This window comes from Leucopleurus acutus (genome assembly GCF_964270905.1).
Source record: "Leucopleurus acutus genome assembly, chromosome: 9".
Taxonomy (NCBI): Eukaryota; Metazoa; Chordata; class Mammalia; order Artiodactyla; family Delphinidae; genus Leucopleurus; species Leucopleurus acutus.
The window spans coordinates 34,548,981-34,574,886 of record NC_139144.1 but is presented as its reverse complement, the minus strand read 5'-3'; the positions used below and the strand labels follow the sequence as shown (position 1 = coordinate 34,574,886).

Below are 25,906 nucleotides of genomic sequence, written 5' to 3'. Positions count from 1 at the left end.
CCTGCTTTAAACATCTTATTTTAAATGAGAAAAAAAATCTATGTTTCTTTTTTCTTTTTAAAAATGAATCTTTACAGAACAGTGTTTACATAGAGACATGAAGTAGTTTCCTCACATAATTTTGAAGGGATTCAGAGAGAAGACGGCAAATTAGAACGACCCCAATGTAGAACTGCACAGGCAGACTTCAAAAAGGTTATTAAAAGAACCACAGGACCGGGTTTTCAGCTTGTGAACGGACAATGTAAGTTAATTAGTCAAGAGGATTTTAGAGGGCATTTCGGTAGAATAGGTAAAAATGAATGGATAATACAGTGGAATGAATACCGTAGGACTAAGAATGACATAGAAGAGTGGAAAAAAAAAATTGAAACAAACAGCAAGAGCAGTAGGTTACTAAAAGTTAGGGCTGATCATAGACTGCACATATCACGGAAGTTCTGTGGTCAAGGTAGGACTTGGACTCCCCCTTGAGGGGTGGGTATAACTTGACAAGGAAAGAGCAGAACTTCACAAGGCCATGAGGGAATAAACGGGTGTTTATAATAAACGGGCTAGAATGAATGGAGATCACCAGATTAGAGCAGAAGTTATGATGGGATCGTATGTGTTGAACCTTAGGAAGGGCTGTGACAACCCAACTGGCAGAGGACAATGTCCCTGGACATCTTTTCTCTGACCACAGTTTACTCCAAGTCTGGATAACCTAAACTTTAGCTTTCAAAAATTTGGCCCAAAACATTATATCAGAGCTTAGAAGTTTGCTTATAACTCTAGTATAGAGTAAATAAATAAATAAACAAATATACACACACACCTACACACACACACACACACACACACACACACACACACATATATTTGCTCCAGAAGAGACTTGCAGTGGGTTCAGTAATTTTATCTTTTTATAGTTTGTACTTATAATATGGGATAAACAGGTCTATAGCTCCCCAATGCCAATTTTCCCAAAGGAATTACCACCCCCAAATGTACAAGTTCACACCTAGAGAAAAAGAATGTGCTGATAAGGCATGCTATAGTGATTATCAACCCCAGATAATCACTGTATACAGTGATCAGTGTGACAAAAGACTGCAAGTAATCTGGAATATTAGGAACCAAATTTTTTAAATAGCTTCATCTTTAGAACCTACAGTAGACTCAGGGATTCCCTGTAAAAAGGTCATCTCGCTGGCATTCCAAACTGCTTCCTCAGTGGGAGAGAAAGGAGATAAACCATGAGGACTGCTTTCGAGTTTACTTCAGACACCCTTATACCCCGTTAATCTGGGTACACCCCCTGGGACTGCGCATACTTCCGACTTCAGGATGGGAAATGGTTAAGAAAAGCTGCCAGAGAGGGCCAGTCCCACAGAGTCACAGCCACCTCTAGCTTAAAAAGCATTCCACTTGGGCTTCCCTGGTGGTGCAGTGGTTGAGAGTCCACCTGCCGACGCAGGGGACACGGGTTTAAGCCCTGGTCCGGGAAGATCCCACATGCCGCAGGGCGGCTGGGCCCGTGAGCCACGGCTGCTGAGCCTGCGCGTCTGGAGCCCGTGCTCCGCAACGGGAGAGGCCACAACAGTAAGAGGCCCGCGTACCACAAAAAAAAAAAAAAAAAGCATTCCACTCCTTCTTAGAAAGCTTTTTAAAATTTACTGAAATGCTCCTTGACTATTCCTGGGCAACTTCTGACCTACATTAAGACCACATTACATTAAGAAACACTTTCCTTACTTAGACAATCGAATGACGCATTATATTTGCTTCACCATGGCAAGGTCCTCTATAAACAGCAGTGGTGCCAGTGGCACTGGATTCATAACCATTTCAGAGTCAGTCTAACATTTTTATAGCTTCTGGTTATAACGTCTCAGAAAGGGACGCTAGAATGACCCCCATGACTCTTGGGCACACACTCTAGCAGTTGTTAAAAGCGTGCGTGTTAAAGCCAGACAGACATGGAATACTCCACACACCACTGTGTGACTGTAGATAGGTTACCTGATCTCTATGCCTCAGTTTCCTCACTTTAAAATAGTAGAAACTGATGAAATAATGAATATAAAGCATTTAGCATAGTTCCTGACATAAAATGCATCCTCTACAATCAACCTATTAGTGTCTCATTAATATTCTGACATTTTATTTCTTTTCTAAAAGCCTGCAATAACTGTTCCGTACTGTCTTTTTTTTTTTTTTTAACAAGAGTAACTCATTTTTGTTATGGTTGTGGGTGCTTCTCCCTGAACCTATTTTTCTTACCCATGAGATGAGGATAATACCACTTGCCCTGCTAATCTCAGCGTATTCTAAAAACTGAATACATAAAAGTTGCTAACTGAAATTTTTAACCTGCAATTCATCATACTGAAATAAGCTTGTCATTAATGCTGTGGCTAAACAAAGCCATGTCAGAATCATCATGTCATGACTCAAGTCCTGTTCCCACACCCCGTCTAATGAATTAATTTTAATTCATTTTAATCATATAGTGACTCAGCATCTTCATGTGATAATGATTCATGTGTTTTAATTTGCCAGCTGTTGCTTCTAGATTATTTTCAGAAATGTCTGTTGAGCTCTTTCTTAGGAAAGTCACGACTTGGAGAGAGGATGTCAGTTATTATGTTATTCCAACTTAAGCTAAATCATGTTTATTCCCAACTTATATCATCTACTCATATAGCAATGATTAAACTAGAAGCAGCGTGGTGCAGCCGGTAAGGCATGGACTTCTGGAGTTTGAATACCAGTTCAGTCATTTATTAACTGGACTGAATTTTCAGCATTTTACCTTTCTGAACCTGCATCTGAGAAATGGGAATAAAACAATTACTTCTTAAAGGAGATGATCTTAAAAAGCAGAGCACAGTCCCCAGACACAGGGATGGCTCGCTAAGTGACAATAATTTTACAATGGAACAAAACAGCATCTACTTACAGTTCACAGATGCCAGCTCTAGTGGGAATGAGAGGCACCAGCTGCAGTAAAAGTTTGACACCGTTTTGCCACGCCTCTTCTCTTTCAAATTCACAGTACAAGTAGCTACACTCATCAGACGAAAACTGGTAGAAAACATAGGTGTCTTGAAAGCATAAATGCTGGTCCACTGTTGGAAGCAAAAAAGGCATGGATCAGTTTTGTAAAGTATATCATTTAGAGAGCCATAAACTGAATAATAAATTGAAAGGCCTACTAAGTATGAGGGAGAAGCCAGGGGTAGGACGATAATGAAGTCCATTCATGTTCACAGTCCCATTGAATTAAAAAGGACTTACTGACCACCCTATTTTTATTACATAAAGCTCTGGCCAGCATATTCACATGTATTTTACAACTGTTCTACTTCAGGGACAGGTGAAATCAACAGCAATTCAAAGGCAGTAGAAGAAACTTTTTCTTTTAGCGTCCCAAAGCAGTACCTTTAAATACCGTGGTGGTACACAAATACGACACTATGGCAAGATTTAGATCAGTGGTTCTCAACCAGCACTGAGGGCATTTAGCAATGTCAGGTGACATTCTGCGTTGCCACAACTAGGGGGTGCTACTGGCATCTGGTGGGTGGAAGAAAGGGATGCTACTAAACATCCTATAATGGACGAGACAGTGCCCCCCGCCCCCCCCCCCCCGGCGCCATTAACTAAGAATTATCTAGCACAAAATGTGAACACTACCAAGGTTGGGAAACCCTATTTTAAAAGAAATCAAGACGTGGAGACTTTTCCAAAAAATATTAACACAAAATGTTTTGCTAAGCAGAAACCTGAACCACACAAGCAAGCTGATAATTATATTCCTCAAAGGCAGTTAACTGTTTTCCTAAAGAAGAGCATCAGGTGCTAGGTGTGACCGACTAAGATTACACCCGCATCCCCATCTGCACCACTTTTCCACAGTGGGACCTGGCGTGTGCCTTTCTGAAACTTACTATATGTTCTCTGACCCTCAATATTTCTCATCTATAGAAGAAAAGGGCTTCCCAGTGACAAACCAGCACCTGAGTGATAGAGATAAATAAAGAATCCAAACTGCTTGACTTCTAAGTCTTCCATTCCCTGGCTGAACAAAGAAAAGAGATATCCACCATCTATTTTAGCTTCTAGTTAACATCAATTTTCTGTTCTGTTTAAACAGCTTATTTTCATAGATCATTTATGACTACTTACACAATTAAAATGGCATACACATGCTACTCATAAAGTCAGTTTCTGATGACTATTCTAAGTACAGCAAGACAACTCACACATTTAGAGCAACTAAAGATGTCGCTAATTTTTTAAAAAAATTGTGTGCATCATTTTAAGTAGAGAAGAGAGGGCGCAAGGGAAAGACTCCTACAGGTAGTAGTTAATGAAACAAGTACCTAATTATTTTTACAAAAGGTGTGAGAAGTAACAAAAGATGAACTGTCACATTCATTTATAAGAGAATGCAAATATACCAGCAAACACAATTTCCATCTAGATTGTAATATCATCTAGGAAATCAAACACATTTTGGTCAAGTAGCTTAACAACATAATGATTCTGTGCCTTCAAAACATGTGACACTAACCTGATGACATAATTCCCATATCCAGTAGGAGCTGCCAGACCCCTATGGCCATAGATCTGCATTGGACCAAAGGACAGTGTTCTAGAAGCCAGTCTACCAGTTCCGACCCAACGCAGCTTCTCCTGGACAAAAGCAAAGCCATTCCCAGTAAGACATGGTTGCCACCCATTTGCCAAAAAAAATGAAATTTAATACCGTCACTTTCATGTGCTTTTAAACAAGCAACTCAAGAATAAATGACACGGACCTCTTATCCATCTTTCAGTTTCAGTTCAAATACCGCTTGCCTTACAGAAGTTTACAATTATATCCTCTTATATTTCTTCTTCGCATCACCTAACATTTAGCAATTATACATCTTTCCAAATGAATAGTATCTCTTTTCCTCCCTTGAGAATAATTTTCAGGAGAACAGGGACTCTGTGTATGTAACATTTAGCAATTATACATCTTTCCAAATGAATAATATCTCCCTTGAGAATAGTTTTCAGGAGAACACAGACTATGTGTATGTAACTTACGATTAATCGCCAACATCAGAACAGTCCAGGCCCACGGTAAAGTCTCTGAATATATACATTAGAATAAATGAAGGAATAAATTTAGCAGCCCTTTACCTGAAGACAATGCTTCTGCCTTGGTAAGACAAGTACCTCGAGTTGGTGGTGATCAGCTTTGGTTCAAGCAATTACACATTTTTATCTCATCTCTTTGAGAACAAAATAATTCCAGGGTTAGACAAGGCTATACCACAGTGAGTAGTATGAAGTTCTGTTTTCTGATCTTTAAACGGAGAGTAAATCTTAATACTTGTCTCAAAGAACAATACATTTGACTGTTAACCTTTTTAACATAATCTAAGCAATCTGCCAAGCAGCGTAGATCATAAACCCATAAACCTGGCTGATGGATTCCACTAACCACATGCAAGAAATACTATCTGTAATCCTTAAAATACACAGCTGTATTCAAAGAATGCCCCAATTTGGGCATCACAAGCGGTACTTTCACGCCTACTTTCCCATCTTTATCAGCTTCAGATGAAAAACCAAACGAAGAAAACTTTCTGAAGTTTTTTTAATTTGCAGAAATTTCATTGAAACCCACTCTTCCGTATGGAAAAAAAGGTCATCCAAAATTTTTTTAAAGAGGTGTATCATGTAAAAGGCTATCTTTCTCCTATATTTGGTATTTAAGGACCAAAAGATGCCAGTATTTATTTGTATTCCTAAAACAGAAAAATATTGTCTATCTTTTGTGATTGGCATAGTTATAAATACCTAGAAATCACACAGTAACCAACAGTATGAAGAAATGCCATGAGATGCTACGTTTTCTTTAGTGATGGAAAAATAAGGTAGTAAACACTTCTGCTGAGATATCTGACCAAATATTCTACTTCAGATAAAGTATCACTTTTTGGGAGTAAATATTTGAAAGATACTCTGAGGCCGTTAAGGCAATTCCAGATTGTACCAGCTCTACAATTCCAGTTGCAGGTTGGCATTAAGACATAAGATTAACAGTCAAATAAATGGATGTTTTTTGAAACAAAACAAGAAAACAGATTGCAACAAAACAGGCAATTAGACCAAACCGTCAAATTTAACTTCTACAGGACACCTTTCATATTAAAGGCTCAAAGTGTTAATTCCTCAACACCTCTGTCAATTAGCCCACATCTTTGGGCTTGCAAAGCACTTTTATCATCTTATTCCTTATTCTCAGAACAATACAGGCAGCTCCTCAGCCTGCTCTGTGTCTGACACCACCTGGAACACGGCAGGATACAGCAAAACATTTACTAAACAAACTAAACTGTCAAATTGCAAATGGTGACTGGACAGATGCGTTGGCTTGTTTCTTCACAGCTGATGAGGAAGACGTGCCTCAGACCAGGGCTTCCCAAATTGGTGTTCAGTAGGAGTCAGTCCCCTGGGGCATCTTGCTGACGTGCAGACTCTGATGCAGTGTGGCTGGGTGCAGCCTCCGAGCCCTCACTTCTAACCGGCTGCAGGGTGATGCCGGTGACCCAGCCCCACCTTCTCATTGGGAAGGGCTCTGTCTTGGGGAGGTGCAGGGCTGAGTGGGTATGCTAAAACACAGTCCCGCCGTGACTGCCGTCATGTGTAGTTATTACTGAATAATCAGCCTCCCGCGCTCGGAGCAAGCTACTGTTTCGGGGGCACACGACGTCGTTCTACCCCCATCTCCAATTTAACAAGTTATGTTTCGAATCGCTTTCAACAATCCATCTGCACCAGGCAAAACGTCACTGGGGTAAGGATGAACACTATCACTAACACCACCAAAGCAAACAAAATGAGGTAAGCTGCCGCTGCCGTTAACTCACACCCCCTTGACTTGCGGACCAGATCAGCAACAATCCATTCTAAATACCTAAACCTCCAGGACTGAGGGGAGAGCAGTGGAGAAATCAGAGATGCCTGGAAGGGAGGAATGTGAACACCCACAGCAGTTCTTACTCCCCGTGTATTTTCAGTCTTGTACTGAATCCAGCAACTGTTCCGAGTACGTGCAGATCTACCTAGCGTTGCCGTACTTGACAGGAACATTGTGATATGGAGGTGACTGCTCCAAGGCCAGTGCGACTGCCATAACAAAACCTTAATTTTACTAATCTCTGAAGTTGAAAATTCGCTTTCTCTTGGCCTCCTTCTGTCTCCGGTTACATTTTTAGTAATTAATTCATAGTAGTGCAGAGAGAACCCTCATCTCAAATGTCAGTGGGGCAGTGGTATTTACACACTTACATGAAGCCTCAAAAAACTAGTATGATTTTTCCTATAGTACCAAACAAATGGAAAACATTTCAAAGTTGCGAAAGTAATTCTCATGGGGTACATGGAGAACGCTTTGCTCAATTTACTACCAGACAAATGAAAATGACCCAGCCTGGGCAATCATATTAGCACTTTGTCTCTAAACCCAGAGCATTCATCAGTCCTTAGATTATAAAAGAAAGGAGGTTCTGGCCTGATCACCTGGAATCTGAAATAGGACAACTCATGCTCTCTCCACATTCTACTCCCACTAAACCCTAGGCATGTTCTTACTTGGATGGAGGGTTCTTTTCCGTGAACCTGATTAATGTACATCTCCCAATTCTTTTTCAATCTATATCCAATCAGAAACAAAACTGAGAACAAGGACAGATCCTACATACAGCCTCATGTGGGAACTGAAATGAATCCTATGAGCCTGCTGACAACTAAACCCAAAGACTTACACAGGCAGACCTCATTTTATTGCACTTTCATTTACTGTACTTTACAGATATCATGTTTACAAATGCAAGGTTTGTGGCAACCCTGCATTTAGCAAGTCTATCGGTGCCAATTTTTCCAATGGCGTTCGTTCACTTTGTGTCTCTGTGTCTCATTTTTGGTACTGATCACAATATTTCAAACCCTCCACCAACAGAAAAGATGATGACCTGCTGAAGGCTCAGATAACGGTTAGCAAGTTTTAGGAATATTTTCAAAATTAAGGTATGTATATTGTTTTTAGATAATGCTATTGCACACTTAATAGACTAGAGTGTAAACATAACTGTTGTAGGCACTGGGAAACAAAATAACTCATGTGACTCACTTTATTGTGTTATTTGCTTTCCTTCAGTGGTCTGGAACCAAACCTGCAGTAACTCTGAGGGATGCCCATACATGCAGTGTCAGTTTTTAAAAAAAGGGGAAAAAAATTAGACTTGTCTAAAGTTGATACCACCATCTATTTTTTAAAAAGGCGGGGGGAGCTCTACGGGAAGTAATCCAACAATCACCACAGCCTGTCTTCCAGCCTGTTGCGTCTGCTTGGCCTAGGCTCTAAACCAGTGGTTTTTCAGACCCTGGGCTGTGAATTCCTTACGGGAGGGTGGGGCAGTGACCTTCGAGCTTTCTCAAGAGGTTCACAATTCCATATACACAAAAGCATTGTTTGTCAACAGACAAACCTATGCCGAATGTGTCAAAACCTACGGAAATACTGTGACCTATGCCGAATGTGTCATATCTAACCTATGCCGAATGTGTCAAAACCTACGGAAATACTGTGATTAATTAACATGGGATTTTAAAGTGTTAATTCATTATAGTTCTCTCATCTCCACTACACAGTTGGTCAATGGTGCCAATATTACTGAGTCTGCCAAATTTTTTTTATCAGAAAGAAGTTGTTGGCATGAGATAGTTGCTGACAGGGAAGGGACACGAAGAAATTATCTAGGGTGTGAAAACTCCCTAAAGCTTGATGTGGATAGTAGTTACATAAGTGTGCGTAATGATTAAAAATTCGTCAAGCTGTACCCTTAAGATTTGTGCATTTTACTGTATGTAAACTATGCCTCAGGAAAAAGGATGGGGGGTCGTCTTACTCAAATAGGTTGGGAACCACTATCCCCCAAAGCCAGCCCATGATGGAATTTTTCCCATCTGTGGCGAATGGAAAAAAAGAAAATGACTGTAATGAGTCTGTGATAAAGCTAACTTTAGTTAACTTAAAGAAATGTCTTTATTCTGAGACCCTTTCCTACTTTTTTTGTTATCATTTATTCTGAGTACTCTCCCTATTCTTTATGGTATTGTAATCTTCCAGTTGTAATCTCCCTATCTTCAGACCAGGAGTCCAACTGTGAAACACTCGGCTAAGTTTAATCAAGAGAAAAGTCACCACACCACCAGTATCCCAAATAGACACTTCAAACAAACCGACCCTCCTTCTACTGATAATTGCCCACCTCTCTGTGATCAAGGTTATGTCTTTAACATGTTTTGGGGTTTTTTTCTCAAGGAGAATTTCTGACAAGGTGTTAGGAAACTGTGTTACCTGTAAAATCCCTTGAGGTTCACCCTGTCCTTTATCAGGTCAGCTGCCTGAACGATGATAATATTCCTCAGTGCTCTTCCTGCACAAGAAGAATTCTCTCCATAAATCTACACAGAAAAGACAAAGACTCACTGAGAATTCAGAACAATGATGTGACAATTTGTGAGCTGCCAATGACATACTATATAGAAAAAGTTATGGCCAAGTCCCTAAGCTTAAAACACTTAACTGCTTTAACTATAAATAACTTCCTTTTACACAGAGTTTCCAGGGCAAAATACCTGTTTTTTTAGATACAATGTTTGTACCAATACAGCAAATTGAAGAATATTTATATATGAACTCTGCCATATTGATAAATGCATACTTGTAAATGTCTTGGAAGCGGGGAAACTAATTTTTTCCTATCTAGCAAGCATCTCTCACCATGACACAATTTAATAGCAGGCTTCTGTGTGCTTTGCTTTTAAGCTTCACTCAACTGCAGAGTTTACAGTTAATGCCAAGCATCCTGGTTTCATCTACTTCACAACTCCATCTAGCAGATAAAAATTTCATATAGCTTCTTTTTTTAATCTTCTGATTTGTCCATATGCATCTCTGATTCTTGGAGGATGAAGCAGGGTATTCCTCAGATCTGGAGAGGTCTATGTCCCACTTTATAAACTACCTCCTTTTTCTATAATTGGCAGCTTCGTCCACAGGGCAATGTTGCTTCACAAAGGAAGCTAAATGAAAATGAACCGTCTAGGTAAAGGCTCATGAAAGTGAAGATATATTGAGGGTGCATGCTAACATCTGTTTACTTGCTTCTTGCTGAACTCTTTTTGCACCTACAAAATATTTTATGTCTTCTCCCAAGGCAAACAAATTGATAATATATTGACTATAACTTGATCCGGAACACTTCAACCCTATCCTTACACTCCCTTAATTTTCCTGTAATCACCTCCTAAACACAACCTAAGAAGAAAATGTGAAGGACACGTAATGATTTATTTTTAACACGTTAAATCTATTAAAAAAAAAAAAACCAACAACTTAAGTCCGATAACAGAAAGTATTGCCATAAAAGACGTATGAGTCAGCTGACACTTGACTAGTCCTGACAATGTACCAGTATTCATTCACTCAGTCACTCAAAAAACACTAAGCAGCTATCGGGTCCCATTCCAGATGCTGGGGATGCAGTACTGAGCAAAGCCAAAACGGTCCTGCCCTCACAAAGCTCACAGTCTCCTGTTATTCTAAAATATGCAACCCTGTCAGCTGATTTTTTTTTTTTTTTAAACACAACGTAATGAAGGCATCCCCACCTTGTTTCAATGAGCATTCGGGGATATTCTACTATTAGATAACAATAAATATAAATAGGCCCCTTTCACACAAAGTTTTCAGAGTAAAATATCCAGTATTTTAAAAATACAGCATTTCTATCATACAGCAAATTGAAAATATTTATATTATATATGAACTCTGCCATGTTCATAATGCATTCATGTAGAGGACTTGGAAAATGGGAGAACATTTTTGTCCTATCCATGACTCAAGTATCAGAGCATTTCAAACACCTTCAGCCGTGCCATCCCAGGTGAAGGAGACGGCGTAATCAGGAGCAAAGGGAAGAATCACTGTTTCAGAAAATGCTGTAAGAGAGATAAGAATCATACCTGGGAAGGAGCAGGTTCAAGGTATGGGTTGGAAATTCTTCTTGATAGAGTCTATATGAAAAGAAAGAAAAGGGGAAAATTAGAACCAAACAGAAAGCTTTGTACTATGAGGACACAATATATGCGACCGTGGCAGGCCCAGCAGTTGTCTAAGCCACAAAACTGTCATGGGCCATGGAGGATGAACATCTTTATTCTCGCTCAGTGTAAATATCTGGTCAACATTCATCCCAATGGGACAGGATATTCCATGGGAACGGTTCCCAACCTACAGAGCACAACTTCAAAAAGTGCAACAGAGAAACAGGCATGTTTGTACAGGTATCACTTTGTTCTCAGTGTGATTTTGATCCCATTTCTCCTTTCCCTTCTATTTCCACTCTCGCCAACCCGAGCTCCAGCTCTCATCCCTGCACACCTGGACTGCTGTTTCGGCTTTTTAGTGGATTTCCCTGGGCTCCAGTCACGCCCCCTCAGGCCATCCTGCAAACCTCAACTGAACAGAAGTCCCTGCATAGCCCCTCAACTGACAGTAGGTCCCTTCTTGCTTGTCAGTCCGAACCCCCAGCCTGCCCCTCTGGGCCCAACAGATTTCTGCCTCCAACAGATTTCTATTCTTCTACCTCCGTGCATGGCTTCTTTGACTCAACGTGAGATCTACTCATCAGAAGAAGCTGCGATTCATACCTGCCTCTGCTCACACCGTCCTCCACAACCGAAAGCCCTCCGTCTTCCCTGCTACACCCCTGAACCCCACTGAAGTCCGGGTCTGTGCAGTCACCTGTTGGGTGAAGCTCCGCCCACCCACCCCAGTCCACTGCAGTTTGTCCCTCTGGGAGCTCTTTGTTTTCTGACCATTTATATGGCGGCTCCTGGGTGCTCTGCAGTACTGGCTATCTTTCTACGTGTGCATTTGCCCCAACGAATCCATACGCTCCTTGAGGGAGTGCTGGTAGCTTAACCTGCTTTGCTTTCACAGCCTCTAGCACACAACCTCACACACACACAAAATGTTTATTTTTCTATTCATTTACTACAGATATTTATATCTCTGCATCAACTATTTGCTCAGTGATTTGAATTGTAGGAGCTTATTTTTCCTACCTAACAATCCAGTAAGCAGCACCATCGCCCACATGTGTATAAGTGCAACAGAAAACTATTATCATTTCCCGTCGCGTTTAGGAAAAGGAACAGAGAAAGGAACATTTACTGAGCTTCCAACCTATGTTTAAAAGCTCTTTACCGCTATTCCAAAGCTTGCTGTCTTCTGAGATCCCATAGTTTTTAGTCCGCCGCGGCCACTTCTTAGAATCACTTACAAAACATACCCTGCCACTCACTGCCTTCCAGCGTCTGAACCTTCTACCAAACTTTAAGCTAAGACAGAATTCTCACTCAGCCCCTTGCCCACTCCACACAGCTCCCATAGTACTTCTAATTAAACTGAAACAAACATACAGACTCTTTATCCAGGAATGCCAATTGGTACACGCTGCTAAAGATCTGCAATGGCTTCCAAGAAAAAAAAAGAAAGGTTTAAGACAGGCCATTTTTAATTGCTATGTGTTAAAATAAAACACCCACTCACCCCTTCTGGTCTAGTCTATACACATTCCCAACCGGCCCTTCCTAGGCCTTCTGTCTTCTGAGCCTAGGCATTGTATTCACTTACTGAAATACTGAACAGTTTAAAATTTGCATCTACACCAGATTTATAACTTGAAGATGAATCATCATGATAAGTGATTTTTTTTTCCCTAAACAGCCTTTTAAAAGTCAATATGGCAGACCAGAATGGCAATCTTTATTACTCATCTAATTGCCTAAATCAGCTCAGAAAAGCAACTACTTCACATAATCTAGTTAAAAAGAAAGCTTCCAGGTAGAAACAAGTTCTAAAGAATTAGGCGGGGGCACTTCCACAAAAGAAAGCAGAAAGGCTTCCTTTCTCTCTGCCGCCAGCCCAAATCTGGCTGTCTCGACACTAGTGTTACACTCGCACAATTCCACTTCACAGAAACTTCCCCCGTGGATGGCTTGTTACAAAAGATTGGTAAGGTGAGTCAATAAAGCCATGGGGTCCTTCCATGCCGACTAGATAACAGTGTTAGATAAGCTCCTAGCCCACAGGGGATCGACCAGAGCAACCTAACAGGAACTGCCTTTTACAGGACACAATACCTGGATTTGTTGTCAGAAACTCCTGTGAAGCCCGCTCTTAACTGGCCCCGAGGGAGCTGTGTTTCCTGAACGCTCCAGGACAGCAGCTCTCAAACTCACCTGAGCCGGGGAAGCTCAGCGCTCTCTGTACCACTCCGGAAAGGACTGATCTGTTCAACTTAAAATAACTACCGTAACTGTACTTTTGTTTTGAGATCACTTTATGTTAGCTGTTGGTATTGACTAAAACTAGCAAGTGCCAAAGACTTAAAGAAAAAAGAACATGGAGGAACTGACCATCCATTACCTCATTTTTCATAGACACTGTGAAAGGACTGTTACATAATTTTACTGGGGAAACACCATGGGCCAACTTACAGGAATCTGAGAATGACTGCTCGGAAGAACCTCACAGACTGCTCTCCCAACATTTCCCTGAAAGAGTAGCACAAAGACACCCTTGAAGATGCACCCCTCGCCATTCAATATTCTTTCCCTCATACTCAATTACTCAGCTGTTTTCATCCCATCTTGGACTCCCTCGGTTTTGTTTCTCCTCTCAGCATTTCAGGGCTTCATCTCATCACTCCCGTGGCAACTAACTTCCGTTCATTTCCCTTATGAAGCACCTACTGATCTCCTTGCCAGGCACAGTGGCAGCTCCAGAAACATACATGTGAACAAGATACCATCCTCTAACTTAGAAATCATTTATCAGAAGACACGGGATTTCAAGAACATTTTAAATAAATCAGGAAGAACATTTCTTCTTCCTAATTTCCTATCAATTTACTCTATAATCTTGGATGTCTGGTCCAATTGATGCAGGTGTCCTCTTTTAAATGGCTCTCACCATGATACCTCAAATATAAAGCCCAGATGAAATGATTCTTTTTCCCCCTTTATTTCCAATTTCCTAGAATTACTTAAGCTAGATGCAATGATTCTTTCATGAAGGACTTATACGGACCATAGAGAGAAGACTAGTAACAATACAAATGAAATTAGATTTTAATTCAAATTTATTTCTTCTCCTCTCCAATTTAATGAACCATAGAAAATGATTCCCTAAATGATTCCGTGCAAACCTCATATTTTAAACATGTGTTAGAAAATTGCAACCCTTTAATATTCACAAATGAACTTCCAGAAAAAATTCATAATAAATTTTATTTACTCAGAAGGATAACTCAGAGTAAACTCAGAAGGCTTTACTCAGAAAGATAACTGGTTAGCAATCATGTATTACTTTCATTTTTTTTTAAAGTTAGGTGTCCATTAAAGTTAGATGCTAATAGTCTCTGAGGCTGGGTCTGAACCAAAAATGGAACTTATTTCAGAGTCATTGGAAATATCGTGCTAAACTATATGGTAGACTTAAGGCAAATTTTTAAATCAGCTTTTAAAGGACATGCCTTAAGGCTCGCCTTGGATTGAATTAAAATACTGAGGCTACAAGGGGAGAGAGAAAGGAAAGGAAAAAGAATGAATCACTTCAGTCACCGGAGAAGTATGACCTGCTTTGTTAAAATAGGAACCAACGAGAACTACCAAATCTGTTGATAACTTGAGAATTCAGTTCACAACACAACTTGCTGTCACCTTCAGCCGTTGTCCTTTACCCACTCTGGGCGACCAAGTAGAAATGAACATGTTAAAGTGGAATAAGTGTACTTAGATTTCTTATCATTCTAAGAAGCCAAAAATCTCCATAAGTAACTAGAGGGCCCATGTGTTAAGAGACTATGCACTAAAACAATTAAGACTGTGATCCAGTAGGCTGTGCAGTAGAGTTCTAAGGCCTGGGCTGGGGAGAGAGGTCCTTTTTAAGCCCCAGCATACCCTTGCATCTCAATCAAAAGTTAGTTGAGGGCTTCCCTGGTGGCGCAGTGGTTGAGAGTCCGCCTGCCGATGCGGGGGACGCGGGTTCGTGCCCCGGTCCGGGAAGATCCCACATGCCGTGGAGGGGCTGGGCCCGTGAGCCATGGCCGCTGAGCCTGCGCGTCCGGAGCCTGTGCTCCGCAACGGGAGAGGCCACAGCAGTGAGAGGCCCGCGTACCGCAAAAAAAAAAAAAAAAGTTAGTCGATCCCGGTGAAAAGGACAGAATCCCACTCAGCCAGGAAGTTGGCTTGAGAAGGACACGGTCATCACAAGTTCGGCATAATGCAAACTGGAGACATGAGTCAAGTGCTGATGTGGAAGCACAGGGCCGGGCACCACAACTCTTTCTGCATCAGGCCCAACCATTCCTTGAGGCTCCAAGGGATGTGCTCCCAAAGTCAGTCACAGCCACAAAGGCCACTGTAACAATATCTTCTCAACACAGCCTGGCCAAACCGAAGTCAATGATATTCTCAAAATTAGAGTTTTCCACTGCCCTGTGATGTGTTAAAAAACAGTATGAAAGGGAAGGCGGCAGAAATGCTTACTGAGCACCTCCTTTGTCTTAAGCACTTTCGCACATTAGGAGCTGCACCCACCTATTCATACATCTACAGACAAGAGCCCTGAGGTTCAGAGAAATTAAGGAATTTACTTAAGGCCCCAGAGCTGGGAAGTTACACAGCCAGGGCTGGAAGAATATTGTGATTGATTCCAAAGTCACCACTCTACCGTAACACGCTGCATGTTACTAAGTAATAAATCAGTTTCTGCTGTGTGCTAGAGATTGTACTGAATATCTTACATGCAATATATTGCTTAATTTTTGAAAAACTATGAGGTTTTAATCCCATTTTACAGATGACAAAACTAGACTTAAAGAGGTTAAGCAATTCACCTGAGTTTGCAGCCCAAGCCTGTCTTTAGTTACTTCCGCATACATTTATCTTATAACATGGAATGAACTAATTTAAGAATCACATGACAAACAAGTGCCGATAACTGCATAAAGATGTCACAGATAGCTGTCTCTGCTAGATCCAGAAGTTTGCAACCCTGGAGGTAAATTAGAACCATCTGGGAAACTGAAGAAATAATCAAACAGGAGCTCAGGTCCACAGAATTAGAACCTATAGGAGAGGGACCTGCGTGGGTTTTTTCCAAGCCCTTCAATGTAGTTTTAACGTGCACCCCGGTCTGAGAAAAACTATAAAAACCAGTGGTGGGAATTGGCAATTTGAACCTCTCATCATCCGCCTGCTGCTCTGAAGCTTGACGCACTCCTCAAGTGATCCGAACACAGCAGAGGTGCAAGCCATCCGAACAGCCCTGGGCTCTGAGTCTGAGCTTCTAAGTCTGGCTTGTGTAGAACAAAGAGCCAGTGTCTCAGGAAATCCCACCTTGCACCTGTTCTTTGGTGTGTGTTTTCTACCCACCCCATCCCAGACGCAGCCCTAAACCAAGGAACCTCACGTCCCCAGAGCAGCATCGTACCTACATACCTTCTGAAAGGACATCCCCTTTTAACGACATCCATAGCATTAGACTTAATTTTTACTTCCCACTGCTAAAGGACTCTCTTCTAGTATAAACATGTTTGCCCCACTTAAAAGCTAAAGGAGAAAATTAAAGTGGGGCTTAGGAATACTTATAAATGTTTCACAATCTTGCCTGCCTAGGGAGACAGATTGGCAACAACCAGCAGCTTCTGGGAAAATATATACGATAGGTACCACAGAAACAAACCCCCAAGTGTCATCAACGTGATTCTATTCATTCCTTGGGCAAGTATCTTTCTTCTCTGCGTTTATAAACAAGAGAATGATTTTGCCTAGCCGGGTGGGCTTCCTTGGTTAATGCAATCACAGAAAAACCTTTACAATTTAGGCATCAAGTGACTGAAGATTTGGGGTCAACAGTTAAATTGTCAGCTTACTTATCTCCACGTGTCACTGAATCCCCTACTTGCGGTAAAATCAACCTGCCTGGTCACACCTGGACTCCAGCATGAACCCTTTCCACAGCAGCCCACGTGAAGAAGCTCCCACTGGCCAAATCTGGGACGATTTGAGCAGCAAAACAATGGAAGCATTGCATTAAACCAGTAGGATAAATACCCATGAGTCCATACTGATATAAATCATTGAATTAAAAAAATGGGGTGGGGGAGGGGTGGGGAGACAGCTCTTCCTTATAGAATTCTTTCAATTACTAAATGCAACGAAAGGAGGCAAAGAGAATATCACCATTAGGCAAAGAACACAGTACTAAATGTTACAGGCAAGAATCATCGATGGATGCCAAAATTAGTGAACAAAAGTATGCCAAGATACAGGATATCTGCATAGTGTCAAAGTGTCTCCTCACAAGCTACTAAGGAACACTGAGGAAAAAATAGTAACCTTTCAGTGGAGCTTCACAGACACCTCCTTAACTAAGTGATAAAACTTATCACCAACCATGAGACTTGACAACACTTGCCTGCTGATACGATACCCTGAGAAAGGCACTTTTAGGGTATTTTTGTCAAAATGCATACCTGAATTTAATGAGACACATCAGACAACTCCAAGTTGAGGGACATTCTTCAACATAGCTAGCTCGTGCTCTGCAAAAACTGTCAGAGTCATGAAAGAGTAAGAAAAACTGAGGGTCTCCAGACTGGAGGAGAACAAAGGAAACTGACAAGGAAAGGCAATGTGACCCTGAGTGTGATCCTGGACTAGGATAAAGACCTTAGTAGGACAGCTGGCAGAAAGTGAACGAGGTCTGTATTTTAGTTACTTGAGTGTCAATGTCACTTGAGCGTCAATGCTGGTACTGTGTATCAAGTGCACTGTGGTTATATAAAATGTTAACATTTGGGGAAGCTGGGAGATGGTTATAAGGCAAAGTCTCCGTATTATTTGTACGTTTAAGTCTGAAATTATTTCAAAACGTAAAGTTCAAAAAAATAAAAGCCTCCTGGGCTTCCCTGGTGGCGCAGTGGTTGGGAGTCCGCCTGCCGATGCAGGGGACGCGGGTTCATGCCCCGGTCTGGGAAGATCCCACGAGCTGCGGAGCGGCTGGGCCCGTGAGCCAGGGCCGCTGGGCCTGCGCGTCCGGAGCCTGTGCTCTGCAGCGGGAGAGGCCACAGCAGTGAGAGGCCCACGTACCGCAAAAAAAATAAATAAATAAAAATAAAAGCCTCCTTCCTCCCTACAAATAAATCCTCAAAAAAATTCAAAATACAGCATGTGTCTCTTTACTAAAAGCTGCTCTCACTGTAACATTATCATCCTGGCTACCCAACAGAATGACCCTCCTTGCCTCCTTGACCACTCTGGCCTCTAGCACCTTCACACAAATCAGATTAACCTCCCTAAAACCTCTCCTTACATATCATCTTGTTATTAAAAAATATAATTTATTTAAAAACAAACAGTTTATGCTCCCTACGTGCTCACAGACAACATCCCAAGACTTTACCCAAGCGGCCAGTCCCCTCAATGTCTACATAATCCAGGCTGCACATCTCTCCTGCAAACTTGCCGCTCTAGCCAGGCGGCTGGTCTGATTTTTACTCTGCAAACCGTGTGCGTTCTCACCTCTGTGTGCAAGCCCTTGCCATGACCTCTGCTCCCTGTATTTCTTTACATTTCCACATCCTGCCCTTCCTTCCATCCACACAAATGCTACAAGAAGCCTACCCAAGCCTTGAGCCTCCCGTGACCAATCTCTTCCCCTAAACACTCCATACTTGTCAGTATTTGCCACTAATATGCCTCCCGGCTCCATCTGCATGTGTAGATGATCTCTCCTCAACCAGCCTCGTAAACCCCCAGAGGGACTTCAACCTTCTGTCAATCTAGGACCTTCTACAGTATACAGCAGGGGCTGAACTGCCAATGGCAACTTCCTCCCATTGCCACACCGCCTGGTGACCCAGACTCTCTGGCCAAGTGGTAAGGTATGATACCACGCCGTCAAAACCTATGAAACCCATCAACACCTCTGCCACCCTTCCCCCCTTGTTTTCTCTAGTGTCTCAACTCTGTCTTAAGTGGTCACATATGAAGCAAGAGTATATTTTTATACACTGAATAATTTATGTGCTTGTTTTAGAACTTAAAGATCCATTTGAATACCAATTATTTCTTTGTAGTGGAAAACATTTCAATAAGTCACTTTGTGTGGGGTCTTCAAGAGGAAAGAAGGTTCTCTTTTCCTTTCCTATATTAACGCCAAGTCAGAAATGAGCAAAAGAAATACAGGAATAGGTATCTTGCTTCCCTTCATCGGCTCTGGAAATAAATTAGTCTCTTAGATGTTTCTTGTCAATTTGTACATAAACTGTTTAACCCTGCAAAACAATAAAGGTGATAACATACAGTCTTCTGGCAGACGGAAGACTTACAAACTAGTTCTGGTATTTATTTCTCAATTACTCAACTAAGCCATACACAGAACCTCAGAAATAATAGCACCAAACAGGGCATCCTGAGGTCTCCTGGCGCATTCCACGGCCTTCATCTAAGCGACGTGAAACAGGTGGGGACCTGGATTAGGGGGCCACAGGCTAAACTCAGCTGCCACACTGGGTTCATGGTGTTATTGGAACACAGTTAAGCTGCTGTGTCTACATATGGCCTCTGACCGTTTTCCTGACAAAAAGATTCACTCTCTGACCTTTTACAGAAAAACTTTACCAATCCTGGTCTAGATTATCAAATTTTACAGTGCAGGAGGAGCTCTGTAATCTCCCTAGCAATATATCCCTGTGAGTAACCAGTAAGAATTTCTTTCATTTTGAACCAAATGATCTCTCGCTGCCATTTAAGATTATTTCCTCCAAAACTGTTTAAGGTACATTTCCACCTTCACTGACATGTTACATAAAAGCAAGAAATAGGTCAAAACAATTACTGGCTCCCAAGATTAAAACAAACACGAACTTCCCTGGTGGCCCAGTGGTTCAGACTCTATGCTTCCACTACATGGGGCGTGGGTTCAATCCCTGGTCAGGGAACTGAGATCCCGCATGCCACACAGTGCCGTCCAAAAAAAAAAAAAAAATGTTGGTGAAAATAAACAAGGAGCAATTAGTTTCATGAACTCCTTTTAAATTAGGAATTTCCAATCTATACCGTAATGCAGACTAGCAAATCCAGGAACACATGTTGTTTCAAACATCTGAATCTTGCACATAATATTCCCTGAGCCTGGAATGCCTTTCTCCTCATACATTTAAGAAGTAAGTTTCCGTACAGTTTATGTCAAAATGTATTCATATGCTCAAATCCCCACTCCCTGCCCCGTCAGAATTTCTCTCTTAGTTACTTCAAAGTACTTCAGATTCCAGTTACATATTTATATTAGGTTTTCCTAATTCATTATAAGAATCTTAAAGATAGGATCTATATTCCACTCATATTTATAAATGTCCATGGTGTGTAAGATGATTCATTGCATACAATTAATTCTCATTAAATGTTTGCAAAGGAAAAAAAAATCCAGCTCTTAATACCTTAATTCCTTTTACCTTTTGGAGTTTACAGCTCCTTCCTCTGTGCATTGCACCTTATTCTCCTGGGAGGCAGCCTTGTCTGGTGGTTAGGAGCAGAGCTCTAAATGTGCATTGCTTAGATTCGAAACCTCTCTGTACCACTTAAAAGTCAGGCATCTGTAGACAAATTAACTTCTTTGTACCTCTGTTTCCATCTCTTTAAATGGGAGAAATGAAATCTGCTCATAAGGTTCTTGTCAGGGTTACATGTCTTAAAATAGTGGTTCTCAAATCGCTTGCATCAGAATCACCTGGAGGGCTTATTAAACCAGATTGCTGGGCCCCATCCGAGAGGTTTTGCATGCCTTAGGTCTGGGGCGAGGCTGTGAATCTGTTTCTAATAGGTTCCCAGAAGATGCTGATGCTCATGGACTACACTTTGAGAACCACTGACATAAAATATTAAAGGGCTTACAAAGGTGCTCACTGTATCGTACGTGCTCAGTAGGCGTTCGCTCCTTTTTTTTTCTTTTTACAGCCGAGCTGCATGGCATGCGAGATGTTAGTTCCCCGACCAGGGATCGAACCCGTGCCCCCTGCAGTGGAAGCACAGAGTCTTAACCACGGGGTTGCCAGGGAAGTCCCAGAAAGCATTCGCTGTTGTTTTGGGGCACTCAGCAAACTTGACTGTTATTACGTACATGAATGTGGGTCTCCCTTCCTACACTGTAAGCTGCTCCGGGGACAGGGGTGTATCTTTTTCATCCACATCCCTAGGACATGGCAGAGTACCTGTGACAAAGCAAGGCTGGAGCAGCTCTGACAGAATTCTCTGCCTCTCACCCAAGGCTCCTCCTGGTCAGAAGAGAAAGAAAATTCTTCTATGGGGCACATGCCCAGGATTCTCACAGCAAGCACCTTTTGGACATTGGCTATTTCACTCATCCACGTGACCCATGGGGGTGAGGTCCTGTTTCCCATACTCAGGAGTCTGGAGGAGCTCCCTCAGAACCAGTTTTTATCAGGTTTTTGGGACCATGGTCCCTTCCCAAATGGGTGCAGAATTTCCACAGGCTTCTGTCAATGAGAACAACCCGCCACCACCACTGTTCACCTACGAATCGACTGTACCTAGAGTTTTAAAGAAATGTCTGATCTGGACACTGCCAAGCAGAAATCCTGTAATTCACTTTCAACTTACCCTGTCTCCTGGTTACTACTACTTATTTCCCTTAGCATTCCCAAACCTTTCAGTTAAGAATTCATTTTAGAACTTGACAGGATCGATATTAACCATGGCAGTTTACAATTTCACATACACAACTTATAAAATTCATGACATGTGCAATGATACCAGGGTGATGACACTGATCCTCAATTGGCAATTTGGCAAACAATCCTAACAGCGGTGCTGCGATCCCACGTGTGGACTTGCAGCATCACAAAAGGTCATTTTCCTAACTCCCCAGAAGTCATTTAAAGGAGCCGGCACTCCACTGCTGCCTATGTTGTGCAATCCCCATTTGAAACGTCATCCTCTTTTTGGAGGTAAGAAGAGAGGCATCACATCCTGCCACTTACCGCAAGAAGCAGGCCTATGCCTTCCTCCTCTGCTGGCTCTGATCACACACAAAACCGCGAGCTCTGTCGGCCTTCACTTACTTCCCAAGCCCTCAGTGAGCTGGCCCTGGAGTCCTACAGGCTCGTGAGACTTTCTTTATCCTGGGTCACACGTCCTCCTTCCTCTCGTGAACTTTTCTTTTTTTTTTTTTGCGCCACCAGGGAAGCCCTCGTGCGCTTTTCTTTAAGCCTGAAAATTCACTTTAGAAACGCACCAGCCTCCACTTCCTTGTACTCTAACAGCCATACGATGGAACCACAACTTCATTCACATCTTGTACGTATTTCCTTTAGTATTTCCAGCAACCACACCCCAACTATCACTTCTCTTCGTTTGCTGACATCAGATGCCACCACGGGCCAGGTTCAGCACAGGGTCACTTTCTCCCCAGGCTCCCTCTCTGTAACGGGTAATGAGCCTTGTGCTGCGTTGGTGCCGACAAGTTTCTTGCCCTGACTGTACGCTTACTCTTTCTGTTCCTTGACACTGATTTAGATCTCCTTCTCCCTCCACTGAATCCCCTTCGTTCTGTCTTCCCGCCAAATTATTTCTTCCCATCTGTCTAGACACCCTTTTTCTTCTCTAACAAGTCATCATAGAGTCTTTCCTCAAACGGTGGTCTCCTCCCCGACAACTTTCTACTCCAGCACAAAGGTCGCGACAGTCCCAGCAAAGAGAAACGGTGATCCCTTCAGCCAGAACGAGACCTAGAGCACATACCCCGCAGGTCACCCAGCGGTGTTCAGAAGTCCCGGAGATCAGGGGATCTCTAGTTCTCTGGTTTCACTCTGGAAATCCTCCTTTCATCATAAGAGGCATCAGCAACTTCCAATCAGCTCTCGCAGCTCATGAGGGAGCCTTCTGGAACGCTACTAAAACCACCTGGCACGTATTAATCTTCCTCGGGCCCCATCTCAGCGGCTAGTAATCAACAGTTAACTACCCCCTTTCTCCACGTGCGGTCTGTGTGGCAGCAGCGCAGCATCGCCTGAGCATTTCCGGGAAATGCAGACTCTCAGGCGCCACCTTAGACGCACTCAATCAGGAAGGAGGGGAAGCTTAACAAGATCCCCAGGTGAATCACACCACAGTAAAGTTTGAAAAGCATTCATCCATACTACCTAGATACGAAATCCCGCTTCTGCTACAAATGTTTTTACATCAAGATATCAAAAGAGGTCCTCCTAGAAAAGGATTATATGAGGCAAAATGAGTTTTGAGGATGTTGCTTACTTTATTCTCCCTCATTAAAGCTGAAAAATGCCCCTAAGTCAATTAAAGATGTTAAAGAATTCCTGCAGTAAATAAACCTGTTTAATCCAACATTTCTTGAACACATCAGCCAAGGAATTTTAATTTATCTATTTTTATAAATATCTGCTACCATCTCAAAGCACATTTATTGGTATTAACAGAAAAGAGTTCATTGAAAAGCCTGTCTCAGAAGTCTAAGCACCTCCATTCGACAATTACAAAGCACCACACTGACTTCTCCAAAGCTCTCCTGCTGGCCTGTTTACCAACGACTCTTAAGTACGTCTATCGATGAAGTTGAGATGTGATGTTACCGCCTACCTTCTTGCTTGGGGAGGTCAAGCAGAGAGCAGCCTTGGCCCCAAAGGCAGGACATTATAAAGCCAAGACGAACCAGGGAAAGAGGCCAAACACCAGAGCTACTTAGCCCTCCGATTAAAGCAGCCTGTACTGTCATCCCGAACTTTCTAGGAGGAAGACATTCAGACGCCGATTTACACGCGTTCTGCTGTATAAGATCCAAAAGCAACTCCAAGTTTTTTGTGTTCACCCCTCCTCCTGAAGCATAATTACTTTAAGAGGTACTTCATAAGGAGTTCCATTTTTAGAACTTCCCCAAGTTTTAGTTTTAATCAAATTTTTTTAAACTTCATTTTAAACACCTACAACTGCACTCTTTCTCCTTATCTGCATGCAACTAGGTAACAAACTTAATATCTTCTCTAACTTGACTCAGCTGAGCTAGAGTCAATCACAACCCTAATTTTTTAAGAAGCCCCATTCAAAGTATGTTAACATTGATCATCTGCTTTTAGACGAGAGACCCAAGGTTAATAAAGTGCCCTACATTCCAAAAGTAGGTGACGGCGGAATTAACTGACACAACCTACATGAATGACAGAGGAGGAGACACTTTGTTAGGGTATGTTTTTTACCACCAGAAAGGGTTTTACAGTCCTTGGTTTTCTAAAAACACTACTGCTGTGACTCTGCCACCGGCACTCCCCTCCGCCCCCCTCCTCCGAGCGAGTCCAGGCACCTGATGAAATGTTATGCAGCCACTACAAATATTTTAAAGAACTTGTAATATATGTAAGTATCTTGGTGAAAAGTCAAAAAATAATAATAAACAATAGTAAGTAAAACTGAAGAGACAGTATAAGGTCAACGACGCTTAAAAAACAAATAGAAAAGAATATACCAAAATGCTAATAGTAATGGTTTTTGTGTGATTGGCTACTGGTAGATTTGTTTGTTTCTATCTTTTCAAACTTCCAATTTTTCTCCATTACATATATTCCTTTCATAACCAGAAACAAAAGATAAAACCCCCATTTATACCACATCCTCCACCTACAACCCTCTAACAGAAAGGCAAGGTTACACTGACGCAAATGGTGACTCTATGCATACAGGATTAAGAACATGCCTACAGTCAGAAAGAAATCCAAACTTACATTAGCTCTAATATATTTATGGGTTTGGGAGGGGGAGATAAACCTCTAGGTAAAGAGCCAACAAGATACAACAGGTTATAAAGAGATTGTTAGGAAAGATGTTTTCACTCGTTCGCCGTTCCCCCTTTCTTCTCCACGGAGTCCATTTCGCACCCTCCCTGCCTGCCCTAAAGAGACACGGGCCTGGACAAGATCCATGGAGAGATAAAGGGTGACTGAAGACAATGAAAAGAGGGGAAACTGAAAACATACAGCAAGAAGAGATGGGGCAGCCCTTCCATTTTTAAATGACCCTTGGTGGGTAAAGGATATAGACTGGGTTCTGCCCAAAGTTCCTATTCCAATAACATCAGTGCTCAGTCAGTGTCTGTTTTGTGGCCAATTTGCTGAAGTATTAGGATCACTTTCTCATGCCATTAACCTCTGAATACTCAGAGCTAACAACATCTAAAGAAAACAATTCAGGAAGTAAATACCCCAAAGTCAAATACCAATAGTTTGGGCGTTCCCAATGTTTGAATTTAATTGTCTGTACACAGCCCGGTTAGATACCAGCTTCCAGGGGAAGAATGTAGATACACAATGGATTATGATGTGACAGCTACACTTAATACATGATATGAAGCCACGTGGTCAATGTAGTGTCTAGTAAATTCTAACTCCCTCCACTGTCCCAGAGAACAGGTACTGAATTCACTACCCTCAGATATGCAAACTGCACATCAATTTTTTAATGAATTGTGATCCTCGTGTTTAAGACACTGGCTTCATCAGAGCCATCAGCAAGAATGTAAGTTTTGGGGCTTCCCTGGTGGCGCAGTGGTTGAGAGTCCACCTGCCGATGCAGGGGACACGGGTTCGTGCCCCGGTCCGGGAAGATCCCACATGCCGCAGAGCGGCTGAGCCCGTGAGCCATAGCCGCTGAGCCTGCGCGTCCAGAGCCTGTGCTCTGCAACAGAAGAGGCCAC

At 42.1% G+C, this 25,906-nt stretch overlaps 1 protein-coding gene across 3 annotated transcripts in view; it reads right to left on the bottom strand.

The window, feature by feature from the left end:
* RAPGEF5 (Rap guanine nucleotide exchange factor 5) overlaps positions 1 to 25,906 on the bottom strand; it is a gene marked incomplete at its 5' end in the record, with an annotated part of 214,139 nt that overhangs the window by 163,184 nt on the left and 25,049 nt on the right. For all 3 annotated transcript variants that reach the window (XM_082846352.1, XM_082846354.1, XM_082846353.1), the window contains 4 exons: positions 2,945 to 3,113; positions 4,562 to 4,683; positions 9,407 to 9,513; positions 11,077 to 11,127. In XM_082846352.1, coding sequence (XP_082702478.1) covers positions 2,945 to 3,113; positions 4,562 to 4,683; positions 9,407 to 9,513; positions 11,077 to 11,127 — 449 coding nt within the window. The remainder of the gene's footprint in view (positions 1 to 2,944; positions 3,114 to 4,561; positions 4,684 to 9,406; positions 9,514 to 11,076; positions 11,128 to 25,906) is intronic.